The sequence below is a fragment of the Varanus komodoensis genome, unplaced genomic scaffold (genome assembly GCF_004798865.1).
Source record: "Varanus komodoensis strain SLA01 unplaced genomic scaffold, ASM479886v1 scaffold2, whole genome shotgun sequence".
Classification (NCBI taxonomy): domain Eukaryota; kingdom Metazoa; phylum Chordata; class Lepidosauria; order Squamata; family Varanidae; genus Varanus; species Varanus komodoensis.
The window spans coordinates 34567057-34580875 of record NW_025335568.1 but is presented as its reverse complement, the minus strand read 5'-3'; the positions used below and the strand labels follow the sequence as shown (position 1 = coordinate 34580875).

Sequence of the window (13819 nt, the reverse complement as noted above, 5' to 3'; positions counted from 1 at the left end):
CCACCCAGGGAGCCATGTAGCTAATGGGGTGGGTTAGAAATTCATTAAATAAATAGTGGCAAATTACTGCCTTGGGATTTGCATATATTCTGTATGCATTTATGATATGTTTGTTCACAGGCCATTTTGCAAAAAGAAAGAAAACTTCTCTTTGGTTCACAGTGGCTCTGCTGGTAGTATCTGTTTTCATACTGACCATAGGCCTTGCAGCTACCACAAGGACCGAAAATGTAACCGTGGGAGGATATTACCCGGGAATAATTGTAAGTGGAGCAGAAATTTTATTTTAGATTTTCCAGTATTCCAAGTGTTATTCTGTATAATGGACCAGCCACAATAAATCTGTCTCTTTCGCTCCTGCCCACCCCTACCCCGAAAGAACTGTAAGCATTACTGAAGAAGCTGCTAGTTACCCGTACCTAAATATTTGTGTCAGTATTGCTCCCTGTGATGCCAATGTTATTCCACATTTATGGTTTCTGAGAATCACTATTGGGAATATTAATAACCTGTCTCCCTTCAATTCCAGCTCTGTCCTTAGTGATATTTCATAGAGAAAGCCTAAGTGACTGTGATTACTCACTATGTTTAACATACACAGATTTATAATGCCTTGCTGTAGGAAGTACAAAACAGGCTTAAGTTCATATATCTGCGCTATAAGTCAAGGTTGGATATGCACATTTTTTTGTGATTACTGCCATTGAGGATATAAAGAACTGCCTTATGTTTCGTTAGGGGTCCTCAGCATTTTGGGTTCAGTAGCTTATTTGGAATTTTGAGACTGTTAAGGATGATCTCATCTAAGGGTTTCTGTTGTAGGATACTTGCCATTCAAACTGCTTTTTTGGTGGGCATCACCAGCCACAGATATGGGACTCTGAACTCAGAAACCAAAAGCCACCTGTTTGAACCACAGATGATACTGGAGGCCAGTACTTTTTGTTTTCATATACCAGCCTCCCATTTACAAAATGAAGGTTGTAAAGAAATCTTAAAAAATAAAATAAGCATAGGTAGGTACAGGGAGCCTCTTGGATGCTAAGAGAAGTATAAACAGGTTGGAGATACACAAGCTCAGCCAGCAGTTTTCTTGGGGCTTCATAAAAATTGCTTGTGATCTGCCATCTGAAATCCTGTAAAATAAAGTGTCTAAGACATGTGAAACATATACTTAAGACCTGGACTGTGGTGCCTAGTGCACTTCTTCTTCCTATATATCATTGTAAAAAAACTCATTGTATTTTTTGTAAGCAGCTAACCTGACCTATTAATTCTCAGTTTGTTCTTTGCCATAGCTTGGGTTTGGATCCTTCCTTGGGATTATTGGTATCCATCTGGTAGAGAACCGGAAACAAATGGTAAGCAAGCAATACTCTAAATGCCATTTTAGAAATCTAAGCTATTTGAAGGTGCAATCCCATCTTTGGTTAGACAGAAAAAATGTCCTCCAACTACCAGCAATCTTAGGTATGTGTAGATTGAAAAAAGCCCTATAACTCTCCTACATCTTAATGTATATGGCACCTAGCATATTGTTTTGAAATTCTTGTTGATGCACCTCTGCTATTCTTGTTCAGACCTCAGACACCACACATTATTTTCTACCTGAAATGGAGCTTACTAGCCAAATATTTTATTAAAAAATAAATTGTCTTTCACTTTTATGACCTGTTCTCTTGACTTGCTGAAAGCAGTGAAGTCCCGAAGCAGTGGAAGCTGTGTTTCCAGGAATTCAAGCCCTACCTGTTTTCAGGTATCCCCTCTTTATTGCCAGGAAGGTAGCAGCCATGCAACTTCCTGGATGAAACTTGATTGTCTGGACAGTCTCATTCAATAGCTGGTTTTGGATTGGAAACCGATGGGATGACCTTTGCTGGGAAAAGACCAGGGAAAGAGCAACCTTGTTGGTTTTCTTGGACCTCTCTGTGGCCTTCATAATTGCCCTTGACCATGGTGTCCTTCAGTATAGGCTTGGTGGATTACAACTTCCACCAGCTTACACACCAAATGTGCTCTTGGTAGTCTCTTAAGGGTAGTTCTGGTGCAGTCATTCATTCTCTGGTAACTTCATATTTAGAGTACAATACATGAATGTGCCTTTGACAGTGGTCCAGAAGCCTGAACAAGTACATCGTGTGACTGACCAAGAGCAGTCCCTGGGTGTCAAATTTTGCTCCTGTTGAAAGTATGTCATACCTGTGGAGCATTTCTAAATAATGTGCTTAACTTTTCCCATATCAACTTACCACGTCCATCTGTTGATGCCCTCTTCTCAGTCCCTCTGCCAGCTCAGGTGAAGCAGGTGGCAACTGAGAAGATACTGTTTTTGTTTAAAATACTTTCTCTGGAACTCTTTTCTGGGGCAACTCAGTTGGTGTCTATTTGATTATCCATTTCATTTCAGGTGAAGACCTTTTTATTCTCACAGGTTTTAAAAAAACCTGATTGCTGTGTAGCTTTTGGCAATGTGATTTTCATCATTTTATATGTGAGCTTCTGAAAACTGTTGGGTAATACAGGAATTTCTTAAATACATAAATTTGACATAGTGCTGCACTGTCTACCTTGTAACTAGCTTACAGAGGACAAGATGGTTGCAGGAGAGTAAAGGAACAGAATGTTATTAGCAAAGGTATTACAGTCCAATATACCTCCAGGACCAACTTCAGTCTAGGCAAAACTGTTACACACATGAAATTCATTTCTGTTAAGGGGGTTTAATATGTCTGAGGTATTGGCACAGAGTTTTCAAATAAAATAATGAGTTTGGAAAGTCATGTTTAAATAATAGCAATACAGCAGTCTTGATGGCTTCTGAAATCTTGTTCTTTAATATTAGATGTTATCTTTCATTCTGGCTGTTTTCTTTATTGCCCTCAAGGGGAACTGTAATTAAAGCAGTGAAATGTGTTTGAATATTGTGATCGGTGAAGAAGCCTCTGTGAGAAATCATGTTCTTGGCTGATACCCATAATACCTCAATTGGTGTTCTATATTGTCAAATTGATTTGTACAATTTTATCATCTTTTTTCTTTAGCATGGAGTAGTATGCTTTTTTGGTATGCTTAAGCTGTAATAATTCTTAACCAAGTGTTTCTATTCATGCTAATTAAGGGAGTATTAAGTGGGTCCCCATGACTTTTGGAGTGCTGCTTCCTAATTGAAAATTGTGTTTTGTATTCAGTACCATGGCATTTTCTGCCTTATGCCTTTCAGAGACCCCTTTCTGATGAGTTCTTAGTGAGGGCAGAAACTCATGCAAGTTTCAGCCCCTTTCTTCAAACTGAAAAATCAGAACCTGCAGTGCCACACTCCAGTTCACAGAAGGCAGCAGGCAATCTCCAGCGAATTCCCTGGCCCCGTGTTTGTTGTGTGCACATCAGTGGATCTCATGTATAAGCTGTGCTGGTGCTGTTTTTAATGCAAGTTGTTCTCCACTGGTTCATTGGAACTGTCTCAGTCTGATAGTATTTAACCACAGGGCTGGAACTCATCTGTATTGTGGCCTGTCAGATGCTTGACCAAATAGTAGGCCAGGCAAAACAGAGGCTTTATTGGGTCCCTACTGGGCTATATATGGATGATTTGCATTTGCCCTGGTAGACCACACATTTCTTAAACAAAGAGCCAAGTGCTGGCAAAAAGTGCAGAGGAAAAAATCTGCTTGATGTTTAGTTTCACATAGGAAAATGATCTTTCCTGATAAGTTAAACATTGGACTTAGAATATAAAATAAAACTGATCACTTGCATCCTCTTAGGAAAAACTGCTTTACCATCTTGCACAGCTACACTCACTCAATTGGGTGATCCTCTCTGCTGCCTCTTTAAAAAGAGCAGGGAAGTGACATCACCAGTGGAAGCTTAAGATGACCACTCCTTGCCATTCTATTTGGCCAAAGTTAAAAGAAAAGTGAAGTAAACTAAAAATAAGCAGAAGTGAATCAGTGATATTACAAAGTGTGAGAACATGACTTGTTTATGAGCTCACACACTATCAGCAACCTCAGGGAAGCAAAATCTGAGCAACAAAATCTGAGGCAGCAGATGGGAATTCTGAGATAAGTGAATAAATGACTGTTCTTCAAGCAAAGAGTGCTGCACTGATCTTTATAAGCAAAGGAAAAGGATCAGATAGGAATTTATTGTACATTTGTGCATTATCCCTCTCCCAAGAAGATAAAAAGGTACCACTTCGGTGGGGTTCGAAGTGTTCCGTGCACTTCGGTGTTTAGTCATGCTGGCCAAATGACCATGGAGACTGTCTGCGACAAACGCTGGCTCCCTTGACTAGGAAATGGAGATGAGCACTGCCCCCAAGAGTCAGACATGACTGGACTTTAAAGTCATGGGGGAACCTTTACCTCTATCTTTTACACAAAGCAGTAGCCCCTAAAGTCAAGCAGGGAGTAAAACCAACAGACATAATGGAATTGCTCTGCATGTTTTAATGAAAGAGATCATTGCTGATGAACCGTGCAGCTTCTGTCAAGAAACATAGGAGGAATAGCTAGTAATCTTCTTTTAGAATCTTTGTTGGGTGATGCTGAAAAAAAAGGCACACCCTTTGATCCTAGGCCGCAAAGTTTAAAGAAGCCAACATACAGGCAAGAATAGGGATAGCCATTCCATCTGGTGGTGTGTATTGATAGAATAGTACATTCCATCACAATAAGCAAGACATCAGAGAGCTCCTGATGTTGCTAAGGTTAGAACCACTTTCAGAAGCTGAAGATTCAGGAGGATAATCCTGGTTGTGAAGCAAACAGTTGGAACATCAAACTAGGAAAATGAGATTCTGTAAAATGAACACAGTATTAACGGGGCAAGTCTAGAACACCAAACACACAGAGGAGATGCTTGAGATCATTAGTGGCCAACAAGAAGAATTAATCATGAAGACATTGAGCAAACTGTGCTGGTAGTGGTGGAGATTAGGCAAGATTAGGATCAAGTGACATGATTAACTAGAGTAATTAGGATTTCATTGTCATATAGATGGGGATGCACCTACAAATATGCATCTGCATTAGACCAATTCAGGTATTTGCTAAATGGAGCAGACATTGTTGTATCAGAATTTTCAGACATTAAAGATGTGAGGAATGGTTTAGTTGTATTTCTGCCCTTGCTATGGAACCAAGAATGTGATAAGGCAGAAATGGTCATTTGCATGCCCCTGTAATTATGCATTTTTATATGCACATGCAGTTTTATTCCTGCAGATGTTAGATTTTTATAGGCAGCACAGATGGTGAATCTCATAGTTGAAGTTACAAAGTCAGCCCATCATAAAATTTTCTGATGGGTAATAGGCTCTTCATAAAGTGCTGACACTGAACAATTTGGAAAACCAAAATACGGTCACAATTTATTGTTCTGATTTAGTGGCATCAACTAAGGAAGCAAGTTTTTAAAAGCAGACTGTGAAAATTTCCTTTTTAACAATACTCCTCAGAACCAATACAGCATCTCTACATCCCCGAGAGAACTGACTGTCATCCTTTCTAGACCATGGCTTAGGGAACTTTAATTCAAATGTGCTAACCTCCAACCAGTCTAAAGAACCAAAGCTTCCTCTTGCTGGCTCTTCACAACATAGATTTTCAGCTCTAATTCTTCATTATCTCTCTCTTGCCTGACTCTTGCATGCTGTTTATAAAGTAGTCACTGTAGTTAGGTCACACTAGTCCCTGATCTCCACTTCCATCCATTTCTGTCCCAAAACAAAACTCAGGTGGAATGATACCATTTATTTATTTATTTATTTAATGTTTTTGTATGCTGTCCCCTTGCTATATAGCCATGGGACGGCTCACAGAAATAAATAAATATAATACAATACATAAAATATAATACAATTAAAACCTGGAAACACCCTGGCTTCACAATTAAAACCTATAAATATTAGACATTGTTAAAATATTGTTTGAATAAAAAGGTCTTAGCCTGGTGCCGAAAAACAAATAACGACGGTGCCAGGGGGACTTCTACCATGCAGAAGTCTGGCAGAGTTAATTGTGTTACTGTGTGCACAATCCCTCACAAAGAGCTATTTTGTTTGATGCTTAGAGCAGGGCTTTTGGCCCTCTGCGTGTTTTGGCCTATGACTCCTATTAGCCATGGCCAGTGTTGAGAAACAAGTTGCCCAACCCTGTCTTAGAGGGTTTTTTCCACAAATAAGGACCAGGAACTGACCAATAACTGCATGGTTGGCAGCTGCAATCAAGAATAGTCACTGTTCCCATTTAGCCAGGATTCGAAGCGGCTATTAAAGAATGATCTCAGACCCTGGTTAATAATGACTTCTGGTTATATATAGCCAGAATTAAAGTGGTGTTGACCTAGCTCCTAACCATGGCTAAGGAAGGAGGGGAAAAGAAAAGAGTAGGTGATACCATGGTTGATTTCTGATTCCTTGATCACAGGGAAGAGAGAGCCAGTGTTAGCAGCACAACACACTGGCACATCATTTCATACATATAATTAGAAATGAGTGTCAAAACATTACTTAGAGCTTAAGCCAGAGAAGCTGTTGCTATGACTATTATATTGTGCATATTTATATTAAAGCTGAGTAGATCCAGGAATGTATAAGCAAGAAAATTAGGTACTCAGAAATGAAACTTGAAACTTTCTTCATTTTAACAGGTAAAGTAGGAGGGATGGCCCCAAGCTTTGGTCTGATGGCACATGATGAAGCAACTTACAGAAGTTCAGCATGTGTTGTGGGTCTAGCCAGTGCCCTGATGGTACACTGGTCCAAACCCGCTGGAGGAAATGCAACCACTGTAATTGGCATTGAAGAAATTCCTGTTACGCTAACATCTGATTGAAGCAATGGAAGCCCTCTGCTTTCTTGCTTTCCTCTGTTCATGCAGTAGCTTCAGGAGTGACGGCTCAGCCTTCTGCTGCCGTTGCATTTCTCTGAGCGGCAGCCGTGACGACCCTGAACACCGGCTGAATCATGCCGAACGTTATGCTCTGCTTCTGCAGTACAGTGAGACTTCCAATGAAGCCATTCATCAAAATAGCTAACATTGCTTTTAAAAAGAAGCAAAGTGCCCATCAGTAGGATATACTCCTATCAATCAATAGGACAACGGTCTCCGGTTAGCAGTAGCATCACTGGGATGGGGTACAAATAAAACCTCTGCCTTAGAGCTGGAGACTGGTGGCAAGAGGGCAGGACATGTTTTCTACCTACTTCAGCATTCCTAATTACAGACCCTTAAGCAAACCAATTAACTCCCGGATCCTGCAATAGAGTGATAATGTGCATCAGCCCTGGCTGTCCTTGAACTTTCTGACATTGCTGTGTTTGTTCTGGACTTCTCTTATGCAACCAGCCCTGAAAACCTTGTGTCTTTTTCATTCCAGCCTTTGCTTCCTTTCAACAATCCACAAGCTTGTGAGTCAGCATGACTTCTAGGCTTGGCATTTTCTTGACTTCTACTTCAGGAGTTATGCCACTAAAACACCTGGTCTCATTTGTACCTTTCATCTGTCCTGTATTTCCAAACATGTTTTGTGTTTGTTTTTAAAGACTTTCTTTCCTCACTGGGCTTGCAAAAGCACACCTGCTCTTATTTTCCAGGTCTACCCAATACTTCCCTTGACACCCGAATTGGTAAAAGAGGAAGTAAGGAAGACCCAATACTGCAGACAGAGTTCCCCAAGGAAGGGCCTGCTGCAATTCAGACACCCAGGAAAGTCACTTTCTTGAATGCAGCAACCCCTTATTAACTTTCCAGCAGGCATTCCCATGGTTTCTGAGGCTTTCTTGCTTCTCAGTGCAAGAAGGGGAAAGAGGAAATAGAGTTTGCTGCAAAGAAACAGCAGTGCTAGTACTCTCCAGGGCCACCGCTCTCACAATACCTCACTTCAAGGAAGCACCTCACAGCATGGCATAGGGAGGTACTCCAGAAAATCCTGTAGGAGCACCTCTGAATGCTGTGCTTCAGAACTGGTGCTTGGTAGCAGGAGCTGGGCAGAGCTACTGTGATTGTGACAGGCAGTCCTGTGCTTAGGGTAGCAGATGGGGGCATCATTCTTTGCCCCCCCCCCATATAGCTGCCACCTAAGCCAAATGATTCCTCATTATTCATGGTAGGACCAGCCCACCTTTCCTGCTAGTTTAATAGCAAAAATCCAAAAGCTTCACTAAAGCAGCAGGATCCTAACGCAATCACAGCATTACTAAAATTAGCACATCCAGTTAGATAGTCAATCCAACTTTCTTTTCCTTCTTAGCCACCAAAGACATATGTAAAGAGTAGCAAGAGGTGCAGATGAACTTTGCCTGAGACCTTAGAGCACCCCCCCACCTCCAGTTAGAGTGGACCAGGTTGCATTAGACAGACTGATGGTCTGGTTTGGTATAAGCCAAACACACAGGACTTCTAATTTTTCTGGAAGGGCAACTTAGAGAAGTATTGACAAGGTTATGCCTTCAGTTTAGGTATTGCAGAAGATGGTAGCTTTGAGGAGCAAGGCTCAGGGCCAAATCAGGTGTTTCTTTAAATGTATAGCTAGCAGCTACATCTACATCTTTTTCTATGTATTTTTACTCCAGGAAGGTGCAGGGGGCTTCATCCAAGTTGCATAGGACAAATGTATAGCATAACTTTAACAGAACCCCTGCATGATGAGCCCAGTCTGCATTGTGCTCACCCCAGCTCTGCAATTTCTGTGGCAAAACAGAGCTCCATGAAGCAAATTACAAACACTGGCAGGAATGCCCTTTGAGCTCAGCCAGCTGCCATTGCAGAATTTGGCAGCTTTGAAGCCCAGAGGTAAAATAATAGAATCTGCTTGTTGGGAGATCTAGTTTGAGGATACCTTCCTTCCATATCTTGTAGAAGGATTTGCATAGTTTACTACAAGTTTACTACATATTTAAAAAAAATCCAAATTACAGCACCTAGCAGTCACAAGTTGCCATTATTAACTTGAAATACTGAAGGAGTAGACAAGGCGAATCAACAAGCTGCATTTGTTTGAAGCCATTGACCACCACTGTTTCTCACTGTAGACTTTCCACATGAACATTAGGTTTTATCTTAGTTAAGCATGCTCTTAAGCATTCTGTTTAGCAAAAGTCTACCTAACTATCATGCAGCCATTCCTAAACCAGCTTTATATTACAGATGGTGACAGTAAATCACTAACTTATATGGATGGCCACTTGCTTCCTTGAGAAATAGGGGAATTCCTTTTATTTCCAGAGCTTAAGCCAATGCCCCAGTTCATAGGCAGCTAAAACATAAAATTGATGCCAAACTAGACTGGGTTTACTAATGCTTCTAAGTTCGCTTTTTTGCCCGTCTCCAAAATTGTATTCTTGAGTCAGTTGCCAATGTGTTTCCTTTTGTCCCAGCACTGGAATTACTTTTCACAGTGGCTCAGATATTGCTGCTGCTGCTACACTGCATGTCTATACTGCCTGTAGCCAAAGCTCTCAGGGTGATTCACAACATTTAGATCACCCATCCAGATTTCAACCAGGCCTGACCTTGCTGCACTTCAAAGATCAGGCACTTCAGGCTATATAGAAGCTATGAAAATAATTTCCCTCAGGCATTTGCATTACGTATGGGCTCCCACGAGAGGGTCATTGAGGCCCCATCGGTGAGGGTGCTCAAAGATAGGCTGGACATGCACATGGTGGGCATGTCGTGAGTGGAGCCGACTGGAGCTGGGGGTCAGACTAGATGGCCCGGGAGGCCCCTTCTGACTCGCGCTGTTTCTATGTACAAAGGAATGTGTTCAAAATCTTTTGTCCCAGGGTACTACATTAAAGTACCCTGACTTGAAATGCCTGCTTTCCCAATACCATCTTGGATTGTGGCTGGCTTGGCAGACGAATCCATTAGAAATCATCACTTTGCCCTTGGTCTCCTGAACAGTGGAAAATGCAGTCTTTACATTTTTAAACTATCTGGATGACTATTTGAGCAAGTGAGGTGCTTTATACATTTTAAAGAAAATATAATTAAATGATCTTACAAATATTGTCCGTTTCCTACAAGGAGTAATTTGACAGAAGGGTAATTACAAACACATCTTTTCTCACTAGAAATCCACTGTAATTGTGCTCTGGCACAATTGCAAGTGCTCTGGCTAGAATAGGCATAAATGAATAATGGACACCCAGTACCCATGACAAAGTCATATCTTGTCTGGCATGACAGCCCCTGACTGAACTCTCAATTACAACAGTTCTATTACTGAGCCACCGACCTTTGGAAAGAATAGGTTGATGGAGCATAAACTGCGAGACTTGGAGTCTACTGTAGCGATAAGCTGCCTTAATAGCAAAGAAGTAGGCACCCGTGCAAGATCTCATGTCTTTTAATGCTTCACTGTAGAGGTACAACTCACATTTCAGTATATTGGCGATTGGGATGGGGAATCTGCCACACGGCAGATATGACTTAGTATCACAGTAAATTAATGGGTAATTGCTTATCCACTGTCTGCTATGAGCTGACAAAACAGGTGCCCCTATACTGATAGCAGCAGTTGAAACAGGATGCAATGAATGTCAATCTCTGCATACCCTTTACTAGGATATTAACCTATATTGCTGATTAGTTGCTATAGTAACAAATGTGTTTTCTTGGTCATGACTCTGCCAGGCAGTGTAATATGGATGGGACTGCAGCACTAAACCTATCTAGCGATTCTGCTGTGTATTAGTCTCGCAATATACAGAAAAGAAACATGAGTTTATTTCCCTGTCTTCAGGACAGCGAGAAGTCACACATCCCCAAAATCCTACCCTGGTCTCATCAGATAAACAAGCTTTACATAGCACAGCCTTCCCCAACACAGTACTCTTCATGTTCTTTGGATTACAGGTTCTATCTGCCCCAGCCAGCACAGTATTGGAAGATGGAGTTGTAGCAACATCTGGAGGGCACCAGATGTAGAGGGTAATAATGTATGAACTGGCCTCTGATTAGGTCTAGAAGAGTTAGCTTTGTGATGATCACTACTAGGGAATAATAAATTTATCAGCCCTCCTCTTTTCTTTCTAAACATGTAATAAATCTCTCTCCTTCCAAGGACACACTCCTATTTCTTAGAAGATGACTGTTTTGAACAGCAGTATTTAATAATGAGTCTGGGGATTATCTTAATAGGTAGAGAGATATTTAGCAACAAAAATAACTGGCCTATCGTTGTATATGGCTTTTAAGTATGGACCTTTTAATTCAGCATCATGAATAAATAGAAGCATGCTTAAGAAGATACAACTCAATAACAGTGAGTTCTACAACATACAGTGGAATAAAGCAGTAAAATAGATGATACCACTTTTGGTTGCAGGTGAGGTATGAATGTTTTGAATTTTAAAAAGCTGTTGCAAGTAAAACAGCAACTCTAGCGCTCCTCTTCTGTTTAGATGAAGTCTTGCCCATTTGCTGCTGTATTCAGGAATTACATAATTTTAATTATATAATTCTGTAAAAATTTAAGGCCTGCAGCCTTATTGCAGCTGGTGTTACAACTCCCCACTCCCAGGATATTCACCTTATTCTGCTGTGTTGGGTAAAACAGGCCTTAGCTAATTGTGTGAACTAGTCCTAGACTTAGTATGAATGGGAAACTACTTTATATTCTCCTATCTCACAATAACCATATTAGGTAGGTGTTGTTTTTCCCTGTTTAATAAAATAGGCTACTGATTCTGAGGAATTCATTCAAGACTCATCACAATATTTGCAAGTCTTTCATATTCATCTACAACACATTTATTTGGGAAGGTTAAAAAGTATCTCAGCATTATAAAGTCAATGCGGTACAGTGGTTAAAGGGTTGGAATTGAGACTGGGGCACCAGTTCCAACTTTCTGCTCAGCCATGAAGCTCACTGGGTGACTTCGGGCCAGTCACTGACTCATTGCCTAACCTACCTCACAGGATTGACCATAAAATGAGGAGGATGATATATATTGCCTTGGACTTCTTTGAGGAAAGATGGGGTATAAATGTGGTAAATAAACAATGAAATAAAATACCCTTTTGTGCTGTGTGCTGGGGGGTAGATTGAATGGACTGAGTGAGGGGTTGTCTAAATTTGTAGGGAGTTCAGAACATTTGGAATTCTGAGGGTGCTCTCACAAAAAGATTGTTATGAGTGGGGTTATTATGCATAAAAGGCTACCATTTTGTGCATGGTGAGGTACAAAACATTTATTTCTCAGAAGGCACTGCTAAGATTAGAAGAAAAGTAATCTGCCCAACAAAGCAGAGATTGAGGGTCTCAGTTCCCAAACACAAAATCCCTCTTTTGAAACCAAATAAGCATGATGTTTCAGCACTTTGCTTTGAAGCATACCAGCCTCCCTGTTAAAAAGAAAAATCTTAAGAAGAAAAGGAAAATGGGGAGGGGGAGGAAAATGGGGAGGGTCCAAGGGACATGTCCATTTGCACATTGATACTCCTGGCACCACATTGAAGACCCCTGATTACACACTCCCTGTCTGCACAGATCACTTACAGATTTGAATTATTTCCTGAGATACTTTTCTTTGGTATGTTCTTAGCTATTTACAGGCTTATTTAATGCAATGTTTTAAATAGCGTTTGTTGAAAATCTTTTGATGGACTGTATTACGCATGTGTTCAAAGTTAACCGCACTTGCTAGAATTTTTGCTTCCTTTGATATAATATGAATGATGAAATAAATGCATGAAACAAATGAAGTGCTATTCCTTTGGTGTGGCTTGCTTCTCCAGAAGCCTCCACCAGCAGAAGTAAGGTGGGTGGCTATTAAGAAGAGGGCCTTTTTGGGTTGTGAAGTGAAATCTCCACGAGGCTAGTCTAGCAATTGTTTTAGAACCCGGTGAAGACCTAATTTCCACTAGTATTTCAGTTTCTAATTTTGAATGTGTTGTTGGCTTTTAAATCTAAAAGATTTAAGATTTAAGCAGACTTGCTGCTAAGTTTTCCTTTGCTTTTTCAGTTTGATTATATGCAATAATTTTAAACATTTAAATTTTATGTTATCATTTATCATATGGTTTAATTGTTGTGAGGTATCTGGAGAGATTCAGATAATTGGGTGGTATATGTGATAAATAAAATTTAATCAAGTTTCAACAGTTGTATAGAAAACATGATTTGTCCCATTTTCTCTTTCTAGTTGATAGCATCCATCGTGTTTATCAGCTTTGGAGTGGTAGCAGCTTTCTGTTGTGCAATTGTCGATGGTGTGTTCGCAGCACGACACATAGTATGTATGTTATTTGATACTCCTTTCTCCTCTATTGACTTGAAAATACTTATGGCACGTACTGAGCACCTGCTTTCATGCAAAAGGTCCCAGTTTTGATATCTGGCAGCTTTAGATAGGGCTGAGAAGTACTCCTGTCTGAAAAACTAGAAAGTTGGTACCACTAGGGTAAGTAATATTGAGGTGGGTAAACCAGTGGCTTGCCTTCATATTATGCATATGCCACATGATAAATATGTAACAACAACAACTATGTTAGTCTTTAAGGTGCCACAACATTTTGTTGAATTTATTAAGGACTTCTACTCATTGCAGATCCACAGAAATCTTCTGTTATGATTTCTTGGTCTTAGCTCATCCACTTCTGCATGAGGTAGTCTCTTCTGTAACTCTGCACTTGGAGTCAAATAACAAGTCACATGCTAATACATGCAAGAGTGCCCCACTTCTCTGTGTTAAAAGCCCCTCAGAACAGCCTCAGATTTAGCATATAAAGGGCAGCTGGGCCTTTAGTATTCATAGAAGGTGCTTGAGTGTATAGTGCAAGCACAGCAAAATACATTATCCCAAGTA

At 40.5% G+C, this 13819-nt stretch overlaps 1 protein-coding gene across 1 annotated transcript in view; it reads left to right on the top strand.

Moving 5' to 3' along the window:
- Positions 1-13819, top strand: part of TMEM255B (transmembrane protein 255B) — a 73261-nt gene that overhangs the window by 29169 nt on the left and 30273 nt on the right. The window contains exons 2-4 of the mRNA XM_044428547.1: positions 121-263; positions 1299-1361; positions 13157-13246. Of these exons, the coding sequence (XP_044284482.1) occupies positions 121-263; positions 1299-1361; positions 13157-13246 (296 nt within the window). The remainder of the gene's footprint in view (positions 1-120; positions 264-1298; positions 1362-13156; positions 13247-13819) is intronic.